The sequence below is a fragment of the Chionomys nivalis genome, chromosome 5, assembly GCF_950005125.1.
Source record: "Chionomys nivalis chromosome 5, mChiNiv1.1, whole genome shotgun sequence".
Classification (NCBI taxonomy): domain Eukaryota; kingdom Metazoa; phylum Chordata; class Mammalia; order Rodentia; family Cricetidae; genus Chionomys; species Chionomys nivalis.
The window spans coordinates 87996869-88014609 of NC_080090.1; the positions used below are offsets into that span (position 1 = coordinate 87996869).

The following is a 17741-nucleotide window of genomic DNA, read 5'->3' on the forward strand; positions in this document are numbered from 1 at the left end:
CCATCTACTGACCATTTACTAACCATTTACTGACCATTTACTAACCATCTACTGACCATGTACTGACCATTTACTAACCATCTACTAACCATCTACTGACCATCTACTAACCATCTACTGACCATCTACTGACCATCTACTAACCATGTACTGACCATTTACTAACGATCTACTGACCATTTACTGACTATCTACTGACCATCTACTGACCATGTACTGACCATCTACTGACCATCTACTGACCATTTACTAACCGAAGCTGCTTCAGCTGCCGTCCTTGTACAGGGCGGTCAGCAATAAGCTGTGTCCTGTAGGGCTCTTAGGTTTAATGTAGCAATATTGTCTTGTATGAAGTGTAATTGGCACAAGATAGTTTCAGTATAAATGAAAATTCCTCTTCTTGTTTCTTAAATCGTAGTTCATTCACTGGAACTGAAAGAAGCATCCATGTCCACTAACGTTGAATTCTCTTACATCCGTGTCCCCTAACATCTGTGTCCCCTCACGTCTGTGTCCCCTTACATCCGTGTCCCCTTACGTCTGTGTCCCCTAACATCCGTGTCACCTTACGTCTGTGTCCCCTTACATCCGTGTCCCCTTACGTCTGTGTCCCCTAACATCTGTGTCCCCTTACATCCATGTCCCCTAACATCCGTGTCACCTTACGTCCATGTCCCCTAACATCTGTGTCCCCTTACATCCGTGTCCCCTAACATCCGTGTCACCTTACGTCCATGTCCCCTAACATCTGTGTCACCTTACGTCTGCGTCTCCTAACGTCCATCTCCCTTTACATCCATGTCCCCTAACGTCTGTGTCCCCTAATGTCTGTGTCCCCTAACGTCTGTGTCCCCTAACGTCTGTGTCCCCTAGTCTTTCGCCCTCTTACATATATCAGTCACTTTTCTCTTGCTGTGGTAAAACACCAGGATCAAAAGCATTTGTTCAAAAGCAACTTAAGAGTTAATTTTGGGGCTGGCGAGATAACTCAGAGGTTAAGAGCTCTGGCCGCTCTTCCAGAGGTCCTGAGTTCAATTTCTAGCAACCTCATGGTGGCTCTCAACCATCTGTAATGAGATCTGGTGCCCTCTCCTGGCCTGCAGGCATACATGCAGGTAGAACTCCATGTACATAATACATAAATAATTTTTTAGATGTATTTATTTGTTATGTATACAGTGTTCTGTCTGTCTGTTTGCTTGCTGGACAGAAGAGGGCACCAGATCTCATTACATATGGCTGTGAGCTACCATGTGGTTGCTGGGAATTGAACTCAGTACTTCCTGAAGAGGAGTCAGTGCTCTTAACCTCTGAGCCATCTCTCCAGCCCCATAAATAATTTTTTAAAGTTAATTTTGGCTTATGATTCCAGAGGGCTAGAGTCCATAGTGGTGGGGAAGGCATGAGATGCTTTCAGGAGTAGGAACCTGGCTGTGGCACACAGGAAGCAGAGAGAAGGAAGTAGGGAAAGCCCACCTCCAGTGATGTACTTCCTTCAGCAAGGCTGAATATCCCAAAGGTTCCAAAGTCTCCAAGTTCATTTTATGAAAGCGCCACCAACTGGGGACCAAGTGTTCAAGTACTCTGAGCCCTCTGAGGGCCATTTCTCATCCAAACCACTGTACTCCCGGAGACTCCTGAGAAGTGCTGTCCCCACTCTGCACAAGGTGCCTTTCCACACAGGTCAGGGGGTGTGAGCAGCAGTGTGGTTTGGACCTACTTTGCCTTCTGTCGTGTTTTGGCTCCATTCTTCAGGAGGCTGTCCTTGCCTTCTTCTCTCCTGTGTGCATCCTCCTGTGTCACTGTGCTGTCCCTCAGCTCTGCTCCTTTCCCTCTTGAAGGAAGGATGCTGGCCTGTGGAGTGCACATAGCTCCTCCCTAGTTCAAATGCAAGATTTAAGGCACACTGCGCCTCTGAACCATTTTTCAGAAGAATTTGATGCGGACATTAAAGAACCAGACAAGCATAGAAAGTAGAAGAGGGTGCGTGTATGCAATGTGTGCTTCTCTATAGGATCTACTTACTGGTCATCAGCACTGCTAACTCTTTTTGTTGAGATTTTATTTTTATTTTATATGAATGAGTGTTTTGTCCCAATCTGTGTTTGTTCACCATGTATGTGCTGTGCCGGTAGAGGCCAGAGGTGTTTAGTCCCCATGACTGGACTTAGAAATGGCTGTGAGTGTCATGTGGGTGCTGGGAACTGAATCTACGTCCCTAAGGCCAATTGGTACTCTTAACCACTGCGTCACCTCTCCAGACCTGGGTCCTGGGGATTGACCTCAGGTCACCAGGCTTGTCGGCATGTGCTTTTACCCACTGAGTGGAATCACCAGCCTCTCTTTCCTCTGTCCTAAGAAACTAAACAACAAAAACACACGTTCTGTTTAGTATCCTTTCTTTTTTCCTTTTTAAAAAGTAGTTTTTAAATTTAAAGAAAAATGTTGCCCTAATTCACCTAAATTAATCTGTTGGTGTGTTTGCATCTTGTCTTGAAGACTATGCTTTGAGAGTTACTTAAAAATGTGAATGCAGTTCCATTTAAAAAGTTAGGATATTCCGAGCAGTGGTGGTGCACACCTTTAATCCCAGTACTTGGGAAGCAGAAGCAGGCTATTCTCTATGAGTTCAAGGCCAGCCTGGGCTACAAAGTGAGTTCCAGAACACGCTTCAAAGCTACACAGAGAAAACCCTGTCTTCAAAAACCAAAAGAAGTTAGGACATTAAACACAGCCGGGTCATCACCTGGCTCCTGTGTGCTTTCCCAGTCGTAATGCCCCATCCTCCCCATAGGGACAGCTGAGAAGCTGCTTCCTTTGGTCTGCATCTGTGCTTCCACATCTTGATCAGCTCCTTATTTGTAGACATTTGGGTGCTAGTAGGCTTCCTGCCATTTAGAGCTGCAAGGAAAGGATTTGTATTGGATCTAAGACTTAAGCACAATCTGGTCATAGGTATGATGAGATTTCTCCAAAATTAGAATTTTTTTTTGGTCCTGAGTGAGACTCTCTTCCCTGAATCTTTGCCAGTCCAGGAGTTTGTTCAGATGTTAAAGTTTTGCCAGCCTGGTGCAGTTTTTGGCCCTTTAATAAGTATTCCTCTTTATGAGTGGCAACAGGCATTTTCACTTGGCTGTCGTGGTTCTTTTTCTTTGAACTGCCTTTCTTATCCTTGAGCCATTTTTAGGTGGGGTTGGTGGTCTTTGCTAGAGTTGAGTTAGCATTTACCCATCGTGCATTGCAACTGTTTGGAAGATTTGTCATCTACAGTGTGACCTTCTTTTGAGCCTCAGTCCTCTGCAGCTGCATCACTGGTGTTCTGGGGCACAAGGAGCACAGCAGGGAGTCACCGCAGTGGAGGTCCCTTCCGGGCAGCACCTCAAGGATGTTTATGGCTTTTGGTAGCAGGATTCATGTCAGTTTAGCTGTGGGTAGAGACTTTCCCTCATAAGAGTTATAAAATTCACTAACAAATAGAGAGTTGTTTTTTATGTCCTGACCAAAGGTATGGAAAAATAGACACCAGCACAGGGGGCTGGGTGCAGTGCGTCCATGCACCTCATTTGTACATTTCTGAGAATTTGGGGATCTGTTGTTCATGTATGTTTAGATCAGCTTCTGGGAAGGCTGACTGCCGTCCTCGTTGAACTTGCAGAGGTCTAGCAGTGGACCTCCTCCTTTATCTCTGTATCAGTAGTTAGACGGACGCGTGTTCACCTTCCCCTCCGTGCTTTGGAGCAGGGAGAGATGAGCACAGAGAGAAGCGGGTTTGGGAATTGAGACTCTTCTCTACCACTGTGGCTGCTCCTGTGCTCCCATGGCAGCATCTTGGCTATTTCATCTGCAGAACAAGTTACAGTGTATAATCAATCAGTGGGGGCGGTGTGTGTGTGTGTGTGTGTGTCTGTGTGTCTGTGTGTCTGTGTGTCAGTGTGTGGTTTGAAGCGTGTATCTCCCTACAATATAATTAAATCCCATGGCCTGGGGTCTCATGCTGTATTTCTTAATGCTTTCCGCTGTATCCTCATCCCTTGAGCAGTGTGGGCACACGCTGGGCGCTCTAGGTTCTGCAGAGTGAGGTCATTCTGTGTGTATCCCTCATTGGCCTCCAAGCTAGGGATGTGGGCGATTGAAGGACTGGCTGAGATAGCAGGTGACGTAAGGACAGTGTTTTCCGGTTGCAAAGCTCCTTGACTTCTTCGTGCCTTCCTTCTTTTACAGTTGTCTAACTAGAGCCAAGTTAGCTTCTCGCGTTGTGTGTGGAGGCTCCACTCCGCAGGCTCCGTGGTGGAAGGAGAGGCCTAGACAGTGTTGCGGAGAGATGATAGTCACTTCCAGGAAGAGCAGCATGTGGTGCTGAGATAGAATGTGCTAAGCTGAAGTGGGCCAGAGAATGCTGAGCAGGCTCAGTCTCCTGCTCCTTCCTGAGGTGGTGTGGGGCAACTGAGGGACACTTGAGCCTGCATCCCTGGGCATGAGCTGCTTTTTCCTGCTGGGCACTGAGAGCTTAGGAGGTAACCTAGCCTGCAGATGTGGATGTCTAGTTGCCTGGGTGAAGGTCTGCTACAGGGGCTTCACAATTCCAGTCCTGCCTCAGCTGCATGAAAGGTCCTGTGGAGGGATTTCTCCGTAGTGGATGAATACATCCTCATTTGTAAAATAGGAGGTCCCCTCCCAGAGTGGGCCTGAGATAGGAGCAATGACGTGTTGGACATATATAGCCATTTTACTTGGAGGACACGCCCCTCCCCCCCCCAGCTCTGCCTGCTGCCCCTTCAGTGCTCACTCAGGAGGTTGCTGAGACTCGCCTACAGTGGCGCCTTCCCAGGTGCTTTTTCCCCTTTTATGCTGCAAAGCATCGAGGGCAGCCAGGTGTTAGAAAAGCAGCTTCTGTGGTCCAGAGTGAAGAGTCGATGGCCTTGGCCGCAGGAGTGGCGAGGTGTTGCCTGACACAGGGCTTTCCTCTGACCAAGTGCCTCCTGGGAACGCAGAGGTCTTCGTTTGGCAACACTACACGACAGCACACTTGGGCCTGAAATGGACTTTCGCATCAGTCTTGGCATCAGATCAGAATCAGCACGTCCCTGCTCCAGCTGTCCCTGTGAGTGCTATGTGGAGGGAAGACCCAAGGCTGCCCTATATCCTGGTCCCTGCTGCCTAGAGCAATGAATAGAATAACCCCAAAGTGAAGTGGGTGTGATCGGGATCCAGCTGCCCTCCTAGGGGACGGTTATTAATATATAGGGGCAGAGTAATGGCAGAGCACTGGTGTAGCGCTCACTGTGCGCCAAGAACCGTGCTAGTCACATGATAGACTTGTTTACTACAGTGACCCCCGTAGGCCCGTCATCGGATGTCCAGGAGATGAGAAAATGGGGGCGCACAGGTTAAGAGCCCCTGTTCCTGGGGTTCCCAGTGAGGTCTTTTGAAGTGTGGAGTTTATGTGGGCAGCTTGTTTGTCGCTAACGTGTCGTGGTCTGCTGTTGGCGAGAAGAGCCACGTGCCCAGGCTCTGCTCTGTTTCTTTCCCATTTGGTGTTTGTTTTGGTTTAGAATCTTTTCAGGAGATCCCATGATGGAAGATGAGGGAGTCAGAGGTGTACAGCCAGTGGCAAGGGCCCATTTTCAACACCCTGGGCAGTTCCTGCACCTCCCTCACTGCGGCTGTCTTAGAACTTCCTTCCTGGGTTGTGGACTCCCTGACCTTATTCTGACCCCCCACACTTGGCAGGCAGCCTTTGCTGTTGCACCTTAGTTTAGAACATGCATCTTTTGACCTTTCTTGCAGGAGGATTTCAGACACACCATGTAGGGCTGAGTCTTAGCATGGGTATCATGGATTTCAGAGTTCCTCCCTGGCTCGCCCTCTCCCAGGGCCTGTGTATTTTTAGTTGAAAAGTCCCCTCACTCCCTGGCCTGCTCAGTGCTGTGTGTGAGTTCAGGCTTGTGCTCCTGGCTCCCAAGCCGAGTGTCTAGTCTGAGGATGGATTTCCTCAGCACATCTGCCGCACTCTCCGTCGTCTTCACGATTTTGTCTACTTTGGCCTTGTGGCCTGCACAGGGGGCTGACACAGATGGACCCAGTGGGTCATCCAGCTCTGGAAAACACAGGAGCATGGCCAGGAGCCTGCTCTGACACCTTGCTTACCTGGCTGTTTGTCTCTGATGTCTCGTGCCCCCAGATGTGGAGACCAAGCGTGAGTGTGAGTTCCCCCATGGGATTCTTTTTACTCTCATCCACTGCGATGCCGAATGGACGAGAGAATTAAATGCAAGTATTTCCAGTGCCCACCTCTTGTACCGCTCCTCCCTTTTCTACTGCCCTGAGCACTCAGATTGTGCATAGTCTGTTTGGTTTTGACATTCAGTACCCAGTTCAGCCTATCGTAATTCAGTCAGTACTTGTTGAGTTGAATTACATGCACTGGGATTGGCCAGTGTCTCTTTCTGTTCCTCCTACAGCATGGAAAAGTAAATACTCACCCCAGCAACACACCCCATACAGAGCTTGGCCATGCCCCCATTTGGCCACAAGGTGGCAGTGTGACACAATGGGCAGCTTGCCTCCAGCACACTTGGGAGATAGCAGTCTGGTTGGTTCTTTGTGGGCTTCTGCTTGGGAAGTTGCTTCTTTGAAGCCACTCTGAGAAATTTTAGCCTCTAGCTTTCTCCTAGACTCTGGGCGATAGGGTGGAAAGACTTGGAATTTGGAGTCAGACTGTCGCCGTCTTCCTAGAAGCTTCTCCTTGGGCAGGCTATTTCTCAGTTCAGCACCGTGTGGACCACAGCATAAAGGCACGTTAGTTTTGTTGGAGATTCCTGTGCTTGCCTTTGGCTGCACCCCACATGTCTGACACTACTCACTACACTCTAGCCTCATGGGTCCGGCTCTCCTCAGCTATCCTGCTTACCTCAGCCAGACGACTTCGCTGTCGTCTGTGCCCAGCCCTCTCCTGTCACATGAGTGGATGCCCCCAGTGCCTGCTCGGCCTGCGCAGTGTGGGAGCTGTGTTGGTAAACCCGTGTGCTCTGTGTCTCAGGATGGTAACATCTGTGCCCTGTACCTCGCTAGCACTTTAGCAGCAGCGGTGGTTACTGCTGCCGAGCACGAGTCGACCATCACTCCATTTTACAGAGCAGAGGTGTGCGGATGCCTTTGCCTCCAGGCAGTAGGGTTCTACCAGAAGAGTTTAAGCAGTCAGGAAATTATTCTTGGTTTTGTTTTGTTTTAAAGATGGGGCCTTACATAGCCCAGCCTTGAAGCTCTGCTTTCTCCTCTAGTCTCCCTGCTGGCATGGCAGGTGTGTCTGGCAGGATAGGATGCTTGGTGATGTCACGGGGATTCGGGAAGCTGCTGCGTTTCACTTGTTTCACTCGGCACACAACTCTGTGGTCTTAGGCCAGTCTTCTTATTACCGTGGTGACAGCGTGCTCCTAGCCAGCAGGTGCAGGAGAGACAATCTAGACCTTGTGCTTTTTTCTACCTTCAGAGTTCTGGGCCATCCGGATCTTCGGCCTGTTCCTAAGCTAGTCAGTAGCAAAAGAAATGACACCAGTGAGCTGGTTTTTGACCAGAATCCAGCCGTTAAGGCTGGTGAGGGTCCAGCTTCACTTAATGCCCCTGGGCACCTGGTCCAGGGAAGAAGAAGGGGTATGAAGGAGCTCACTGAGCTACACCGCTTGCTCAAGGCTGCAGATGTGGTAAACACCAAGGCTCCGACAGCACCTGGCTGACTCCAGAGGCCTTCTGCATGGGTCTGCTGCACTTTTGAGTGATTGGTTTCTGTTCCTGCTGATTCTGAAATCTCTCCCTTTTTTGTCCACTTTCCTTGTGATTCTTTTCAGTCTGTCTCCATGGGTCGCTGGCCTTCAGGACTTGATGGCTTCCTGCCTTAGGCTTCACCTTCTTAGCTGGTGGAGAGGGTCTGGTGGCTACTGGGAATGAGGGTAGTTTCAGCCTTGCTGTTGTTCAAGCTCTGGAGGGGTCAAGTTGAAGTTTTGTGTAGAGTGATTAAAGTTACAGCAGAGCGATCTTAGGGTCCCAGAGGGAGAGAGACCGGGGAAGATGCCATGGAAGTGGCCTTAGACTTGAGAGAGAGCATTTATAGTGTTGGTGGGAAAGCTGGCACAGAGGCATAGCTTCCAACAAGCCTGGGCGTGAGACGCGAGCTCTCCCCGGAGACTGTGTCACTCAGGAGGTGCTGGCCTTGCAGATGCTCCAGGACTGCCCGAAGGCACGCAGAGAGGTGGAGCTGCACTGGAGGGCCTCCCAGTGCCCCCACATTGTGCACATCGTGGATGTCTATGAGAACCTGTATGCCGGCAGGAAGTGCCTGCTGATCGTCATGGAGTGGTGAGCCCTGCTGCATTCTTATTCCCATGTTACCCTGGGGTGCTTCTGCCCCTGGGGACAGCCCACTTGAAGCCTGGAATAGCAGCATTTGATTTCCTTTGGGGGCCGTGGAGTGTCGTAGGGGTGGGGTGATTTGCTGGTTTCCAGATCTTTCACTGTGTGTTTTTTTCAGTCTCGATGGTGGAGAGCTCTTTAGTCGAATCCAGGACCGAGGAGACCAGGCATTCACAGAAAGAGGTAGAGAGGGTCTGCTGTGGGGTAGCTGTGGGTGGACAGGGCAGTAGGCAACTGTAGGGCCTTTGCAGACCCTGCTCCCAGGAGAGGCTGCGGGTGCTGCTGTCTCAGGCCCACTGCTGAGGGAGCATCTCTCTCCCTCAGCTGTGGGCCAGTTCTGAGCTTCTCAGTGTGGCTGATGAGTAGGAGGGTGTGGAGGCTGAAGCTGCGCTGGTGGGCTGGTGCGTAGAGCTTCCAGACCTCTACCTGTGTCTCTCTCTCTCTCTCCTGCAGAAGCATCAGAGATCATGAAGAGCATCGGCGAGGCCATACAGTATTTGCACTCGATCAACATTGCGCATCGGGATGTTAAGGTACCACCTGCTTATGCCCCACGAGCTGTGAGAATGGCACAGCAGAGTCCCCTTGCACCCTGGTTGTCTGGTTCCTTAGGGTAGGATGGGTCTGCAGGCCCGTCTGTGGCCTGTGGAGTTCGGTGCAGGGGACAACAAACTTAGTACTGAAACCCTCTGCGGCTGCACTCTTGTGGGTCTTCTCACCAGCACCTCACTGTCGCGCACCTAACGTTCTGACGCAGCAGTGTTCCCCACAGTTCCATGCGCTATTCTTTGATTTCCAGGCCCTCTGTAGCAGGGTGTCCCCAAGGTGTGCAGAGCAGAGGGACTGGGTGGATGCGTGGTTGGTTGAGCAGATGAAGGGAAGGCACAGTCCTTCCTTTTGGATTTCTCATAATATTTCCACAGGGTTGTTACTTAATCATCTCTCTTTCTACAGCCTGAGAACCTCTTATATACTTCCAAAAGGCCCAATGCCATTCTGAAACTCACTGATTTTGGCTTTGCCAAGGAAACCACCAGTCACAACTCTCTGACCACTCCGTGTTACACACCATACTATGTAGGTGAGTTCAGGGGAAGCCCAAGGACAGAGTCCTCATCAGGCTGTGTCTGAGCCCCTTGCTTTTCTGGTCTCCAGAAGACCATAGTTCTAGGAGTATTGGGTTGGGTCTTGTGTCCTTATCTGGCACTTGCCCTGAAAGGACTCTCATGAAATGACTGTCAGAGTTAAGCTGTGACTAAGTGTTATGAAAGTAGTCTGCAGAGTGAGAACAGGATTTGGTGTCTGTGTCCTCTTCCTAAGAAGAGCCTTAGTTTCTGTCACGTTCTCTGTGGAGTTAAAGTCCCAGCTGATTCATTGAATAAGCCCACAACGTGTGTAATTAGTTGCATGTGTTTGCAGAGCTTCCGCAGTTCAGGCGTGTCCTCACCCTAAGATTCTAGATGTAGAGCTCCTTCTGGGGAAGGGCCTCCATTCACCTCTCCTGCTCCAGCTGCTCTTCCAAACAGAAAGGTCTCAGTGTTGAAAGAGCCCAGACAACCCATAGTGATCTTTGCTTTACAGCTCCAGAAGTTCTGGGCCCAGAGAAGTATGACAAGTCCTGTGACATGTGGTCCTTGGGTGTCATCATGTATATTCTGTGAGTGGCCGGGGTGTGGCTGGGTGCTAGGCTGGGGTGTGGCTGGGTCCTAGGTCGCAGTGCATTAGGGAGCTGGGGAAGCTTGTACCTCTGCAGGACAAGAGGAAGAGGCAGACATTAGCATTTCCCTTTGAATGGGGGATTCCCTGCGCATCCCCTGTGTTCCTGCTTCACTTGATGCTTAGTCGGGGTGCTGGCTGCTAAGTGGTGGTAGAAACTAGCTAACTGGCTAGACTGTTTAGTTGACATCCTTGGTACATTTGGTTCCTGGGTCCTGCTGTGTCTGTATCGACAGTCTCCTAGTTCTCTGTGGTTATTTCAAGAAGAGACTGTTGGTCACCCTATTCTTGGTGCAGGATTCCTAAATAACACCCACTCTGCTGTTCTCTTCCTTAGGCTGTGTGGGTATCCCCCCTTCTATTCCAATCATGGCCTTGCCATCTCTCCGGGTATGAAGACTCGTATCCGAATGGGCCAGTATGAATTTCCTAACCCTGAATGGTCGGAAGTGTCAGAAGAAGGTAGGAACCAGCCTTTTGGATCAAGGGAAAGAGTGTGTGTACGAGCGCATGCACACATAAGTATAGGTGTTTATCTCATGTGCTGCTGGAATGGGGGCTTGCACCTGTTCCTATGCCTTCTACGTGTGTCTTTCCTGTGGCAAGTGCCTGAGTGGGGCCAGAGCCATGGGGCTGTGTAAGGCCTGTCCAGTGGTTTAGCATGATGGTCCTTGGAGCCACTGATACTTGGGTAGCTGCCTCCATGCAGTCTCCTCTGCTTGATTAGTGCAGGAAAGTGCAGGGCAGAGTATAGCTCCGAGCTGTCCCATCCCCAGCGCTGTCTCTGTCCTCTCAGCTGTCCAGTCCCCTAAATTGTCCATCTATGTCTCGTGAGCGGTCTCATCCCCCGAGCTGTCCTGTCCCCGAGCTGTCCATCCCCTGAGCTGTCCTGTCCCCGAGCTGTCCATCCCCTGAGCTGTCCTGTCCCCGAGCTGTCCATCCCCTGAGCAGTCCTGTCCCCTTAGCTGTCCTGTCCCCTGAGCTGTCCTGTCCTCGAGCAGTCCTGTCCCCTTAGCTGTCCTGTCCCCTGAGCTGTCCTGTCCCCTGAGCTGTCCTGTCCCCGAGCTGTCCATCCCCTGAGCAGTCCTGTCCCCTTAGCTGTCCTGTCCCCGAGCTGTCCTGTCCCCTGAGCTGTCCTGTCCCCTGAGCTGTCCTGTCCCCGAGCTGTCCTGTCCCCTGAGCTGTCCTGTCCCCTGAGCTGTCCATCCCCTGAGCTGTCCTGTCCCCGAGCTGTCCATCCCCTGAGGTGTCCTGTCCCCGAGCTGTCCATCCCCTGAGCAGTCCTGTCCCCTGAGCAGTCCATCCCCTGAGCTGTCCTGTCCCCGAGCTGTCCATCCCCTGAGCAGTCCTGTCCCCTGAGCAGTCCATCCCCTGAGCTGTCCTGTCTCCTGAGCTGTCCTGTCCCCGAGCTGTCCATCCCCTGAGCTGTCCTGTCCCCGAGCAGTCCTGTCCCCTGAGCTGTCCATCCCCTGAGCTGCCCTGTCCCCTGAGCTGTCCTGTGCCCTGAGCTGTCCTGTCCCCGAGCTGTCCTGTCCCCTGAGCAGTCCATCCCCTGAGCTGTCCATCCCCTGAGCTGTCCTGTCCCCTGAGCTGTCCATCCCCTGAGCTGTCCTGTCCCCGAGCTGTCCATCCCCTGAGGTGTCCTGTCCCCGAGCTGTCCATCCCCTGAGCAGTCCTGTCCCCTGAGCAGTCCATCCCCTGAGCTGTCCTGTCCCCGAGCTGTCCATCCCCTGAGCAGTCCTGTCCCCTGAGCAGTCCATCCCCTGAGCTGTCCTGTCTCCTGAGCTGTCCTGTCCCCGAGCTGTCCATCCCCTGAGCTGTCCTGTCCCCGAGCAGTCCTGTCCCCTGAGCTGTCCATCCCCTGAGCTGCCCTGTCCCCTGAGCTGTCCTGTCCCCTGAGCTGTCCTGTCCCCGAGCTGTCCTGTCCCCTGAGCAGTCCATCCCCTGAGCTGTCCATCCCCTGAGCTGTCCTGTCCCCTGAGCTGTCCATCCCCTGAGCTGTCCTGTCCCCGAGCTGCCCATTTATCTCCCCTGAGCTGTTGTGTACTCTGCCTTGCCCCCATAGTGAAGATGCTTATCCGAAATCTGCTGAAAACAGAGCCCACCCAGAGAATGACCATCACAGAATTCATGAACCACCCCTGGATCATGGTAAGCTTTATGGGCTGGGGAGACCTGTGTGCAAGGGACGTTGTTGCCCAGCTGGCGCCTTACTCAGGACTTTACTTCTCTACTTGTCACTTGATCCCATTTCTCTTTCCTCAGCAATCTACGAAGGTCCCTCAGACTCCACTGCACACCAGCCGGGTCCTAAAGGAGGACAAGGAACGGTGGGAGGACGTCAAGGTGAGGGGTACCGCTGGATAAGAGGACGTTTAGAGGAGGCCCCAGCATGAGTTTTGGCCCTGGCCAAGGACAGTTTGGGTCTGTGTTCTTCATCCCAGTGTGACATCAATAGCAACAGAAAGGTGACGGGGAGCCATTGCCTCACTGGCTTGTGGCAGGGCTTCTGTGCTCCTGCCCAGACTCTGCCATCTGCTTCTCATGAGCCCTCCTCTCCCTAGGGCTCTAATGGGACCTGAAGAGGCACTGGGTACCATCTCCTCAGTTTTCAGATGAAGGCGCTAAAGCCCCAGACAGGGAGTGGCCCGTTACAGGTCCTACAGGATCAGTCCCAGACCTCCTGATGGCTGGCCCAGGGCTCTTTCCCCTTCTAGGCCTTGTCAGAGGGTTCCTGGGAGAATAGTCACATGGTGGACAGTTCGTGCTGTCCCAGTGCTGGGGGCCACAGCTGACTGCTGCCCACCACCCTGTTTCTGCCTGTGGGTCTCTCACTGTTGATGTCTCTGTCCCCTTTCCCTGTGCACGGTCCTGACGCTGCGCCCAGGAGGAGATGACCAGTGCCTTGGCTACGATGCGTGTTGACTATGAGCAGATCAAGATAAAGAAGATAGAGGACGCTTCCAACCCTCTGCTTCTGAAGAGGCGCAAGAAGGCTCGCGCTGTGGAGGCTGCGGCCCTTGCCCACTGAGCCGCTACGTTTCCCACCCCACTGGAGGACAAGCAATAACTCTATATGAATATATTTTTTAAACAAAGAGACACAAGTTGCCCACTGCTGCCTCCTGTCCTCCTGAGCTACGTGGAGCCCAGATATGCCTCCAGCTGAGTTCTGCCCTTGGCTCTGGCCTTCATGGAGGGGGGCTGGAGGATGTGTGAGGAGGGGTGAGGTGCTCTTGAGCCCGTGCTCCTTTTGCATTTTATCTGTAATTTGATGTAGAATTTTTATGGAACCTCTTTTATTGCCCTTTCCCCACCCAAGTCCATTCCCATCTGCAAAGGCTAGGGTTTACCCAAGGGGTCTGGAAGTTGTTACAAGGAATGTTCCTGGGTTGTCCCATCTGTCCTCCCAGACCTCCTACTGGAACCTGGGGTCCTGCTCCAGGAAGAGGGAGGAGTGGCGGTAGGTGTCACTCGCCTCCTGCTGAAGCCCTCAGACATGACCAGTGTGCACAAGAGGAGCACACGTGCGCATGTGTGTATGCCCAGGTCCGTGCCAGTGATTGGGCATTGGAGGGTCTAGGGAAGACAGGGCTGCAGGGGCTCCTGCTTGAGCTGAGCCTGCCTGAATGCCTAGGTAGCTTGTCTAGATCCAGAGCCAGGTAGTCATGGCCTCTGTATTAGCTGAGTGGGGGGGGCAGTGGTGGTGAGTGGGCACTGGCAGCCATCAGGAAGACTGGGCCCTTTCTGGGGGCCTTGTCCAAAAGTAGTGCTGGTTCTAGGTCTCCGAGGCATTGGCCACTGAGCAGCCTCTGCTTGCCCTTCTTGCCGTTATTAACCCACTCTTGTTGAGTTCTGAAATTTTTAGCCATTTCTCAATGGGCTGTCTCTCCGCTCCCATGGGTGAGCCTGGGAAGGTTATTCTGCAAGGCATTTGTATTTCATGCATCTCCCCCCAGCTCTGGGGTACCTGCCAACCTCCCTTCTTTGGCAAGGGCAGAACCACGTGTGGTCTTCCTGGAATTTCCACCATATGGCCTGGTGGGCGGGGCAGTCTTCGCACCAAAGATGTCTTGACTCTGTCCCTGCCCGCTAGCCACCTTACCCTCTAACAACTCAGCCTGGGTGGGGGTCCCCAGGATTGAGGAGGAGCAGGTGGGGAAGAGTCTTCGTGCCATTGTCCCCCATGCCCCTCTCGCTGGAGGAGGGGTGACTCCCTCAGGGGTTGGTGGAGGAGGGGCTCCTGGGCATCTCTGGGCCTGGGGGCAGGGCCCAGATGTCTGCAGCTCCTGCCTCGTCTTTGATGGTGTGTTCAGCACTCAGACTGTTGTAAACTGTTGTTTTGTATGAGCAAAATTGTCTTTACTAAACAAATTTAATAGTTGAAAGTTTTCATTCTCTTCCTTTCTGGGTCTCAGACCCTGGACTGCTTCCCTCTCCTCTTCCAGCCTTTTGAGAGAGGGCCTTTCGTGGTGGGTGGCAGAGCTCTGGAGGAAAGAAGCGGGCCTCCTGGATGGATCAGCATGGGAATAGCCCCTCTTAATTGAGGGCCTATGACAATAAGAGCTGATCTCTTTTGGAGCCAGGGCAGGTTGGTGGGGGGGAGTCACTGAAGTGGGTCCCAATGATGAAGGTTCTACACTTAAAACCGGGGGAGGCAAGGTGGTTGTAATACCTTAAAATTCCAGGAGGGAGCAGTACAGGCCAGGCGGAAACAAAGTGCCCTGCATTGTACCCAGCCTCCTTAGAGCCCCAGTGATGAACTGTGTCCTTAGCAGAGCCTAGAGTAGAAGCCGATCTGCTGACTTTAGGGCTTCTCTGCCCAGTCAGGGGAGAAAGGCAGGGGCAGCGCGGTTAGTTGGCTCTGCTCTGTGAGTTTACCAACCCAAAGGGGAAATACGGTGCCTCCAGACACACAGCTCTTGGCTTGGGCTAGAACTCAGGCCGCAGGATCTCAGGGCCCGGAGTATTTGCAGTCTTCCCCAGCCCTCCCTAGAGGACACACTTGCCTGCTACCCTGGCCAGCAAAGGGATCGCGTCTCTGCCACTCACCTGAGGGTGCTCCCTCGCCCTAGAGCACTGCTGAGAGTCATCCAGCAGGCACTCTTTGCTGTAAAGGAACTCCTGTCTGCACCTCACAAGGGTGTCAGAATGAAGGCTGCCATTTGAGTTACAGGCTCGAGAAGGTGCCTTTTGTAGCTGTGATAAGCGCAGTGGCACAAAATACAGTTGTTAGGTGGCAGCTGTGTGGATGAGAACCCCGGTAGAGCCTCGCGATGCTCACAGGGTCTCGGCACGACCACATTCTATTCTGTCTTTCCCAGGGGCTTCTGCATTCCTTGGCTTGGGGCCCCTTCCTCTGTCTTTAAAGCCAGGCACTTTGTATCTCTCCTGTCCTTGTGCTGTCCCCTCTCTGTCACTGCATGAAGGATCTCACAGAGGACCAGTTTGATGGGACTGGGCCAGCCCAGGGATTGGACCAGTCTGATGGGACTGGGCCAGCCCAAGGAGCCCACTCCTAAAACCTTAACCTTGCTTCCATCCACAAAGTCCTTCATGCTGTGGATGGTGATAGATCCCAGGAGCAGAATCTGTTTCTTTGGAGGCCACTGCTCTGCTCCAGAGGACTGCCTTGCTGTTTCCTCATCTTAGGGAACCGGTACTAATTGCCCTTGTATTTTGCTCCTTTCTCTCAGTCCAGCTTACAATGCTAATGCTGACTTCCGAGGAAGGATGCCTACAAAAAGCCTGGAGGTTTGACCCTGCCTCTATTATCCCCACCTCACCTCCATAAGGTTCAGATTTCCTGGCTCTAACTTGGGGGCAAAAGAATTTTAAAAAAAAGGGTTTTTTTTTTTTTTTTTTTTGATATTTCTATGTGACTGTTTAAGTATGCCACATATGTGCAGATGCCCGTGGTGCTGGAAGAGGCGTCGGATCCCTTGATGCTGGAGCCTCTCCATGTGGGTCTCCTGGAATAGCACAATGGTCTGCTGTGTGCCAGCTCTGCAGCACCCCCATTCTCTAATTCAGCTAGCCCTCAAAGACATTGGGAACTTGTCTCCAAAGGCAGATGCTGGCTTTCATGGGTGTGAGGTTGTGGGGGTGAATGGACTGGATATACTTCTTGAAGATATCAAGGGGAATTCTTGACATTCTTGGGTATTGCGTAAAGTGCTGATGCAGGGTTAATTCTTCATTAACCCCGGGGTTAGGTCCTCTGATGGTAGCAATCGGGTTTTCTTTGACTCAGGCTGAGGTGGACTCTTATCCTAGATCATGCAGATGGTGGGGCGATTGGAGGTCGGATTTTCTACTTTTATCGTTAGGGCTCCTTCAAAATACACAGGAAGTCTTCTGGGTGGGAGGGAGAAGCAGACTAAGCGCTGTCCCCTGAGGATAATACTAGGCCTCGTAGGTGTTGCGAGGGGTTCAGGAAACCACAGATTTAATGTCTCCTGTGGTACCCCTCCAGGGTGGTTTATATAAGCATAGCTGCTCCTTCTAGGGACTGCTTGGCTAAGCAGGGTCAGGGTGTAGAGTGGGCTATGGCCTTGCTCCTCTGGTCTCTGCCGTGGGGTTGGCTTGGGAAGCAGTGAACTAGGGTTTTCCTTTGGCTGGGTTGGAGGCAGGAAGACGGCCCGTGAGTGATGAGACAGCGCAGATGCGTGGGCCCGAGTGGGTGAATTGTAGGTGAAGCCTTCGCCAGGTGTGAAAATTCAGTTATTCAAGAGAGGAGGTTAGGGAAAGTGGCCGCACCACTGAGTGTAAACTAACCACTGGATCCTGTTATGTGTGGGCTGGAGTGAAGACGCAAACATCTGGGGAGCCACAAACATCTGGGGAGCAGCTTCCATCCTCAGCTCCTTCCTGGATCTTCCGACAAAGCCTTGGTTTATGCCTCAGCTGCCTTGGGTCAGCCTGAGTCTGGGGGCAGCTGCTGTCTACAGGGGACATCAGGCTTCTGCTCTCGGGGCCTACTGCGGGCATCATTGCACCCTCTCCCTGCACGGAGTCAGGCCAGCATGGAGACATTTCCCACTAGGCCACTACAGCTAATAACCCAGGAGACGGGGAGCATGAAGCCAGACTCTGCCCTGGAGAAGCTGTGCAGAGCCAAGTGTGTGCGCCGCTCTCACAGGCCTGGACACTTGGAAGCTTGCAGTGGTGCAGGCTGTGATGTCCCTTCCCATAGCCTTAGACGTTTTGAGACAGCAAGGGAAGGAAGCTAACGCTGGCGCTCCATTCCCCAGTTAAAGCCTTCATTCATAGCCTTGCTTTGGCTTGGCAGAGTTAAATAAGAGCCTTGAAGGTGGGGAACGGTTTGCCAGTTTGAAGGTTAGTGGCATTGATTTTGCTGTAGGCCACATGCTGATCAGTGGCGTGGTGAAGACTTTGGCCACCCTTGAGTAAAGATGCCACCTTCGGTTCCTCTCGCTGCCAGTGAAAAGATGCAGGTGAACTGGCCCAGCCCCTGTGACAGTGAGTTCTGAGGAGTGGACGGGAGTCACCGAAGCAGAGGAGCAGCTGCTATGGGGCCCCAGGAGGGCTTCCCTTCGGCCTTGGGAGTTGACCCTCATAGGGCACTCTGTAGAAACGAGGGGATAGTTAGTGGTGAG

The 17741-nt window shown here is 52.4% G+C and overlaps 1 protein-coding gene across 1 annotated transcript in view; it reads left to right on the forward strand.

The window, feature by feature from the left end:
- The window catches only part of Mapkapk2 (MAPK activated protein kinase 2), a 46682-nt gene extending 32195 nt beyond the window's left edge, over positions 1-14487 (forward strand). The window contains exons 2-10 of the mRNA XM_057770909.1: positions 8213-8352; positions 8525-8589; positions 8860-8939; positions 9361-9487; positions 9988-10063; positions 10460-10584; positions 12188-12273; positions 12388-12468; positions 13010-14487. Of these exons, the coding sequence (XP_057626892.1) occupies positions 8213-8352; positions 8525-8589; positions 8860-8939; positions 9361-9487; positions 9988-10063; positions 10460-10584; positions 12188-12273; positions 12388-12468; positions 13010-13153 (924 nt within the window). The 3' untranslated portion in view covers positions 13154-14487. The remainder of the gene's footprint in view (positions 1-8212; positions 8353-8524; positions 8590-8859; positions 8940-9360; positions 9488-9987; positions 10064-10459; positions 10585-12187; positions 12274-12387; positions 12469-13009) is intronic.
- The last annotated feature ends 3254 nt before the right edge of the window (positions 14488-17741 follow it).